This window comes from Papaver somniferum, chromosome 9 (assembly GCF_003573695.1).
Source record: "Papaver somniferum cultivar HN1 chromosome 9, ASM357369v1, whole genome shotgun sequence".
In the NCBI taxonomy this organism is placed as follows: Eukaryota; Viridiplantae; Streptophyta; class Magnoliopsida; order Ranunculales; family Papaveraceae; genus Papaver; species Papaver somniferum.
The window spans coordinates 15378618-15387676 of record NC_039366.1 but is presented as its reverse complement, the minus strand read 5'-3'; the positions used below and the strand labels follow the sequence as shown (position 1 = coordinate 15387676).

General features: G+C 35.2%; 1 protein-coding gene across 1 annotated transcript; it reads left to right on the top strand.

Annotated features, from left to right (window-relative positions):
- Positions 1–2970: 2970 nt before the first annotated feature.
- LOC113308070 (exocyst complex component EXO70H1-like) lies at positions 2971–5259 on the top strand. Its single transcript, XM_026556542.1, has one exon. The coding sequence runs from the start codon at positions 3145–3147 to the stop codon at positions 5104–5106; it is 1962 nt and encodes a 653-aa protein (XP_026412327.1). The 5' UTR covers positions 2971–3144; the 3' UTR covers positions 5107–5259.
- The last annotated feature ends 3800 nt before the right edge of the window (positions 5260–9059 follow it).

Sequence of the window (9059 nt, the reverse complement as noted above, 5' to 3'; positions counted from 1 at the left end):
AACCAACATCAATCCCTTCCTATAACTCCATCGACCTCAAATAATCGTTGTTCTCGATCTGATTCAGGTGTTGATGAAGATTTAGGGAAGAAGAAGAAAACGAATTGAAGAAGTAGTTTTTTCTTTATAAAAGAGAAATACATATAATTTTATAAATTATGAGTTTGAGGATAATTTTCTTTGTGAAAATGGGGGCGCGCACGAAATTTTACGCCCGTGGATTTTTCTATGAAAAAATTTGGAAAAATGGGTCTCACAGTAATTTTCACTTATTGGATCCTAAACTAATCACATTTTTCGAGCACAGTTTCGTAAAACAAATGGAGGATGATGATATGGATCTATAGTGATAGACTGAAATCACAATACCATCTGGTTATCAAGAATACTATTCGACTATCAAAATGAACAAATTAAGGTACAGTTAAAAGAATACTATTTGTTCTATTTATATCTAAATTCTTTCACTTTAATTTTTTATTTCTTTTCCGGTCGACATGGAAGCTGCATTTAGCTAGTTAGACTGTTCTTAGTTAGAAAATCAACCAGACAGAGAGAATCTCTTTCCCGTCACCACAGAAAATCCTCCTGCATCTTGAAGTGACGCTGACGCATACAGTAGAACCCATAGTTAAAGTGAATAAATCATGCACCACTATGTTAATTGATCTTTTTCTCGGAAGCTTCTAGCTAATTGATTCTATATGTGAAACAGCTAGGGCCACCTTACCACACCAATGGAAAGGCGCACAAAGTTTGAGAGGTACGTAAAACAAAAGAAATGACGAATTCGTTATGGCTGACAATGAAAAGTAAAAGCTAACGCATGCATGAATGTACCGATCGATATGGAAGTTTGTCATTTGACTTCATCCATGCAGACAATTTTTGTGGCACTGTTACGCGTAAATGAACGTAAGCCGCTAATTCAATATTGCCAAATGTTTGTATTTTTGTTAACATGGTTTCTTGTTTGTGTCTTCTACCGGGTTTCGTTGAAAATTTGAAAGTTGAAACTCCTTTTCGGATTTTCATAGGTAGACTTTATAATCTCATTTCTAAGTGGTTGAAATGAGTAAATAGTTTCCATCGTTCCAGAAACTTCTTGTGAACAACTAGCATAGATCATAAATGTTAAATTTCTTTATAAATGGGTTTAACCGCTCAAACAAGTGGCAGAGCTACGATTAAATTAGGAGACAAAAAAGAAAATTCTACCGTATTAGAAAAAAAATGTAAATAAAGAGTAGGTTAGTAGAGCGTGTGTGAAAATATATGCATAAATTATCTCTTGAAGATAGTTAGCAAGCGAGGACCATCGGTTGGTTTTATTTGGCTCTGTTCCATTCTTAGTATATAATTGCGTAAAGAGATGTACATTATGGGGTTTATGGAAGAAAATACATTCCGTATAGATCAATACGACGTACTAAAGGAAATTCCTTGTATAAAATTAAAATGAGAACTAGTCTTAGATATTAGATAATTCTAGACATCAGCACTACCTAATTTCCGGGGTCGTGGTTGTAAGAACAAAATTGAACTGGTCACGCACCTTAATTAATTATGAGATGTTGAAAATAATATTGTAGCAAATTAATGAAAACTACCTTATCATTCATTAATGGTGTGGTTGAAGTTTTTGGTTTCTACTCTTAAGTCTCTACTAATGAGTCATGACTGGACCATTCACCTAAGTATAGGACATTCATTGTTTAATCCGTGTCAAGATATTGGAAGATTATTTCTTCCTTCTCGTATTTATAATAAAATTTTGATGATTTTGAAATGATTGATGTCATAACACACCATTTAACAAAGGGATACCATAAACTACTTGCTTCTAATCAATTAAAGAATATGAAAAACGTGATACTTGCAAATATAGATTGCATACATTTTTATTTTATGGTCCGTATATAACAACTAAAAAAGAAGGAATGGGGGAATACAAGTCTCTATAATTTTGGTCAAAATATAAACACTTCTCTCTTTCTAATAAGTAAGAAGGACAAGTAGATAATTTCAATAATATATTTAGACTATGAGGATCATTACTTGACTCTCTTTTTAAAGGACGTATAACCATTTTGTTCATAGTTTGTAACCTTTTGTAAATCGGATTTAAATATTAAGACTGTTTCCCCAAATCAAATGCTAAGAGATAACCTCTACAGGCTAAAAGGGAGAAAACATAATAGAGATAACCTCTACAGGCCTAAAGGGCGAAAACATAATAGAAATCAAATGCTAAGAGATAACCTCTACATGCCAAAAGGGAGAAAACATAATAGAGATAACCTCTACAGGCCAAAAGGGCGAAAACATAATAGAGATAACCGGACGATTATGTCCGAGTCAAAAGTCAAAGATTAATTAGGTAGGTACTTTGTGTATTTAAAAAATTTGGCCTTCCATTCCAACAATAAATGAAAAGAAATCTAACTCCGAATTTCACCTCATAATCTTTATCATTGTATCATCTTTACAGCATGCTGCACAAATTCCACGACCCACGGAACACAATCTATCCACTGTAGTAAATTAAAAGCACAAAATCCCTAACAGCACACCAATAAAACACTTCTGGCAGGCTAAATTCTGTGGTCAATTAAAAAGGTACACTCAGAAACCGTTACCAGTCAATTTCTTACGGCAGCTATTTTAATCCTCTTTTCAACACAGCCAACGGTAAAGGAAAAATATAAATCAAGGCCTTCGTTTTCATCTTATAACCAGAAACAAAATCTCTTGAGTTACACTCAATAATCCATTTTCATGTATTATTTATATATATAAACGCTTCTTTTGAATGATGAGCAAGTAACGAAGAAAAAGAAGAAGAAAGTCAATTTTCAACTTGATTGTGAACGGTGAACCCCAACTTGTCATTTGTCCCTTCTTCGAGCCTGCACCGTCTATTTAAACCCCATTCACAACTCTCCAAACTCAAAAATATTTCCTGCACTCACCAATTTGAATTCCAACTCTTCTTAGAAATTCTGATCTTATTATTCCGCAACGCTTATATAAAATCAAGTTTGTGATGTTATCAATCAATTTGCAACTCTTTTTATCTATTACTTTTGATATCATTTAGTAACGTTTAAGTACCCAGCTAAATCTGATATCAAGTTATCAACCATGAAGACTACTAATAAAAACAAAGGAGGATTCAGAAATATTTTTTCATCACATTCAATATCTCAGGACAATTCAATCTCAAAATCATCAACACACTCAGTATCCTCTTCATCATCACCATATTCATCACCACCACCATCTTGTCCATCAACACCAATCCACACATTCTCCGAATCAATGATGGAAGAGAACATCGATAACGCCGAGATATTAATCACCAAATGGAATTTGGAAACTAATACAGGTTTCGCTGCCGCTTCTTCGCTGTTTTACGATGATCATCGGAAAGAAGCTAAGGATTTCATTTCATGCGTGAAAGATTTACAGAGAGCTATGAGATTTTTTATATTACCAGATAATTCGAATTCAGTTCTACTAATCAGATCGCAGAACCTTATGGAAACTGCTATGAAAAGACTACAGAAAGAGTTTTATCAGATTTTATCAACTAACCGTGACCGTCTTGATCCTGAATCAATCTCCGGTCACGGTTCCGAGAAATCCAGATGTAGTACTTCTAGTTACGACGAGGAAGTTGATCAATCATCCGATGAAGATGAGATACAAAGAGTGAGTAATTCTATAAATGAAGTTGAACAAGTTGGAACAGTGGCTATGAATGATCTGAAAATGATTTCAGACTGTATGATTTCATCTGGTTATGGTAAAGAAATTGTTAGGATTTATAAAATTATCAGAAAATCTATTGTCGATGAAAGCTTATATAAACTAGGCGTTGAGAGATTGACACCTACACAAATCAATAAGATGGACTGGGAAATGCTTGATTTCAAGATAAAAAATTGGGTTTACGCAGTGAAAATTGCCGTGAAAACTCTGTTTCTCGGCGAACGGATTCTCTGCGATTACGTGTTTTCGTCGGAGACAAGTAGAGAGTCTTGTTTCACAGCAATCACGAAGGATAGTGCTTTGGAGCTGTTTCAGTTCACTGAGTTAGTTGCTAAAGGGAAGAAATCACCTGAGAAAATGTTCAGGATTTTAGACCTTTATGATGCAATTTCGGAGCTATGGCCTGAGATTGAGTCTATTTTTTCGTATAAGTCGATGTCAAATGTTCGAACACAAGCTGTTTCGTCGTTGCTTAAACTCGGGGAAGCGGTTCGAGCAATGTTGACAGATTTTGAAGCGGCGATTCAAAAGGATTCTTCAAAAGCGCTTGCTCCTGGTGGTGGGATTCATCCACTGACTAGATATGTTATGAATTACGTCTGTTTTCTTTCCGATTACACGGTAATTCTATCGGATATTGTTGCGAATTGGCCTTTACCGGAGCATACTTCACTACCGGAATCTTACCTCGATAGTTCCCTGGATGCAGAAGATGACAGTACGTTCACGATGGTTGCAAGATTCGCTTGGTTAGTACTTGTTCTTCTGTGTAAACTTGACGGCAAAGCGGCGCTTTACAAAAATGTTCCGTTGTCTTATCTGTTCTTGGCGAACAATCTCAACTATGTTGTTTCGAAAGTTCGGGGCTCGAATCTTCGGTTTTTACTCGGTGAAGAATGGATCAGCAGACGTGAACTGACGGTAAAACAATACACAATAAACTATGAAAGAATGGGGTGGAGTAAAGTTTTATCATCTTTGCCGACGAATCCAACAGCCAGCATTTCCCTGGAAGCTACGAAAGAATGTCTTTCTTCTTTCAATACAGCTTTCGAAACGGTGTACCGGACTCAATCCTCATGGGTCGTAACAGATTCGAAACTTAGAGACGAGATTAAAGTTTCGATTTGTAAGAAAGTTGTGCCGGTTTACCGTGAGTTTTATGATACCAATCGAGCTGCATTGAGCAGAGAAAGAAATGTCGAGGCATTGGTGAGATATTCCCCGGATGATTTGATGAATTATTTGTCCGATTTGTTTTACGGGATGAAAGTATCGGGTTCGGGTACTTCAACTGCTAATTCTTCCCGTCATTTTTCTTCTTCCCATTGAAACTAAGTTCACGTTGATGTAATGAATTAAAATAATTCATGAGTTCTAAATCTAACTTCAAGTGTAGATGTGTAACATTTTAATATCTTTTTGTAGATATACGAAAGAACGAAAGAAAGAGCTAATAATATATACAAGATTCTTTTCTCTTTTAGAAGCAAATATACAAAAACAAAATTCTAATACTACTGCATACAAGAGGAATAAGGTAAGGAGATTGCCTTTTTATTATGCATGGAAATTTTGTCTCAATTTCTGCGGAAAGGTGAAAAGGACAATCTGATCCCACTTGTTCTTCGCAGATGACTGCATGTTGTTTATGAAAACTTCCTTAACTTATGTTAGAAATCTTATGAAGATTATTGATTTTTTTGCGTAAGTTTCAGTTCAGGTTATAAATTTTGAAAAATCTGGTTTCTTTACTAGCAATAAAATGCATCACAAACATGTCAAGGCCAAGAACAAAAAAAACCCTCTCTCTAAAAAACGCTCTCACACCTGAACCCGATAACTTGGGGGTTTTACCCCCTTCCAAAAACCCAGATCTATAATTTTTTCATGGAAAACCTTCGATTCCTAGGCTAATCTTTCTTTTCCCACCGGCCCTACGGCAGTAATCGATGCTGCTCATACTTTGTGATACTCTCTTTTGTTTCTGATTCCTGATTTCCTATTTACTTTGTTGTTGTGTTGAATAGATTTTCAAAGAGGAATTCTCGTTTTCTTATAGTTCAATAGCCGACTATTCCTCACAAGTTTTCAGGTAACCAATACTTCTGAAAGTTTTATTGATTTGAACATCTCCATCAAGATATAATCTAGGGTTTGCTCATGTCGGTCATATTATTTTAGCCTAATCCTAATCTGATTTTTGCCTGGTTAAATCGATAACTCAAAACCCCTTATCCTTCTGTTAATTCAATCTTGTAAAAACCAAGTGAACCCCATGTATCCCTCAGCTGGTTTCTCTATCAATTTAATCCAGTTGAAGTCAATACCCATCCCGTAATTGGGTTTTTTTGGCCTAGGTTAGGAGAATTTTATCTCACTTTTAAACCAATTCTCCTTGAACCTGTATTGTGTTTCTCTGCAAGGCTGTTTTTTTCTTCAACTGTTTCTCGACCGTAAGGTGTTTGTGATTCTGTTTTGCTGGTGGGTTCCTCTCCGGTGCGGGCCTTCTGTATTCTGTGTTGTGCCTGGTGTTTAGGTTTAAGGTTCAAGGTATCTTTGTATGTTTGGCTTGCTATCTGGATCTTGTTTTAAGACCAAATATGTGTTTATCATGTTGAAGTTAGGGGACATTGTTTTATCTTTGGAATTATCTGCAGAAGCTTTTGTTACCGATAAAACATCTTCGAAGATTAATAACTCGTATGGAAGAACTATTTGCTTAACTGCCGAACGAAGAAACTTTTATCTTGAATATTTGGCTTCTTCAACCCAAGTAATTGGTGCGTCAGAGGTGGAACGGGGCACTATACATTCTTCTTCAACTCCTTTGTGTGTACTTGGACGTTTGAAAACCTGAAATCTAAAGTTTTTCTTCAACATTAATAGATCAATCATCTTATCATCCAATTGATAACAGTTTTAAGGAATCAGGAAATTGCTATTTATATTATTATCAGAAGAGCAGGTCCTAATTAGATGCTAATGGGTCGGTGGAACAGCCACCTTCTTAGTAGTTTCTCGACATTATTAGTATAATCTTAGTTAGTATAATTATTTTAGTCTGTTGTTTGGCAAACTTTATTTTACTTGGTGTATTTAGAAGTCTGTTGTATTCAATTTATCTGTAGTTGTAAACTTAATTAGATATTTCTAATTAAGTATATTAGTTCTTAGTCTAGGTCTAGAACAACATAGTCTTAATAATTGGAGTAGTTAACGTAGATAGTGTAATTGTAATAGATAATTTAGGGTAGAGGTTGGACTTTACTTCAAGCCACATTCAAAGATAAAGACTCAGGTTGAAGTTATGAAGAAAGCCGGAAAACAAGGAGGTTTACACATATTGATTGAGCAGTACTCCTCAACATCTGAATACAAAGGCGTGACTACAAGTTCTCGGATCAATTGCATCTCACCAACAATCAACTTCTTATGGACTTATCTATGTCCATCAAAAATACAGCTTTTCTTGTGGAAAGCATTCGTCGAAGGCCTGCGAAGCATCGACAACTTCATCCAGATCCATCCCACCAACTACAACACCCACCTCAGCTGCAATGGTAATCCGAAGACTGATATTCACCTTTTCCTTCACAGTGTTGTTATTTTAATTTCTTGGCTTTAAATTGTATTCGAATCTCCGGATATCGAATTCCCTCATGTAATAGCCCTTTATTAGATTAATTAATTTCACGCTTCAAAAAAAAAAACATGTCAAGCTTTTAGCTAGAACCCTTGGTATTAAATTCCTAAGTACCTCTGAAAAGTATCTTGGTACCCCTTTATTTATTAATAGAGATAAGATTAAAGCTTTTCAATTCCTCATTGATAAATTCTATAGCAGATTAAGTAATTGCAAGAAAACTAACTTGAATGTTGCTGGCAGAACTGTAGTCACTAAACATGTTCTTTCAAGTCTAGTTGTTTATCATATGTATAGTTTCCCTTTACCTAAAAAGATTACTGCTAAGATTGACTCTATTCAGAGAACATTTTGGTGGTCGAAGAAAGACCCTAGAGAGCTGCTTACTATCGTTCTTTGGGTGATATTGGTAAATCCAAATTGAATGGTGGACTAGGAATTAAAAATTCTTTTGCTACTAACAGAGTATTATTGCAAAAATTGGTTGGAGATTGTATAAAAATCCAGATCATTTAGTTTCTAAATTCTTCAAGGATAAATACTACCCAAATCAAAATCCGCTAGAGATAGACAAAGCTGCTGATTCTGCTTCTTGGACTTGGAAGGGTATTATAAAAGGTTTGACTTTCATTAAGGCTAATATTGTTTACAAAATTAATGATGGTAAGACTACAAGGATTTGGTCTTCTAATTGTTTACCTTTTAGTGATTCTCCTCCGACTTCGATGAATCCTAATTTCGTAAATTACAGTTTTGTTAGTGATCTTATTGATGTGCAGAGTAACTCATGGAATATTAGTCTTATTACCTCATTGTTTTCTCATGATGTAGTCAACAAAATCCTTCCTCTTCGAATAAATGCTAGTAAACAAGACACTATCATGTGGGCTCATACTAGAAATGGAAGTTTCACTATTAAATCTGCTTATAAAGTGTACATGAATGAATCTATAGCTCCTGAAGAAGCTTCTTTTTGGAAGAAAGTTCGGTCTTTAGATTGTCTCCCTAAAATTAAGTTTTTTATGTGGAAAATTTTTTCTTATATGCTGCCAGTTAACTCTCTCCTTGTTCTGTATAATCCTGCGGCTGATGATTGTTGTTCTCTTTGTAAGAATGAGTCTGAAACTGTCATGCATTTGTTCTTTAAATGTCCCATGGTTGTCCATATTTGGTTTGCGCTCTCCTTACAACATATGGTTGCTGGGAATTTTGATTGGGTGGATGATATTTTTATGAATTGGTTTGATGATAATCTAGGTACCTCTCCCTTTGTTGTTGATTGTCCTAGCATTGGTGCTATAGTAATGTGGTTTATATGGAAATTTAGATGTGATGTGATATTTAAAAACTCTACTATCAGTTTGGACAAGGTTATTTTGGATACTAGAAGGATGATCAACACCTTTATTGCTCCTCCCTCGCCCTCTGTTAATTATTTGAGTGAAGAGATAGTTAAAACTCCTACGCAAAATGTTGATTATGTTATCTTTATGGATGGATCTTATAAAGATCTTAACATGGGTATTGGAATTGTTCTTTGTGATAATGCAGGAAGATTAATCCAGGCAAGAGAAGACTTTGGACTAATTACAGGTGTTGTTGGTGCTGAGGAAACATCCCTATTTTGGGCTATCTCTTG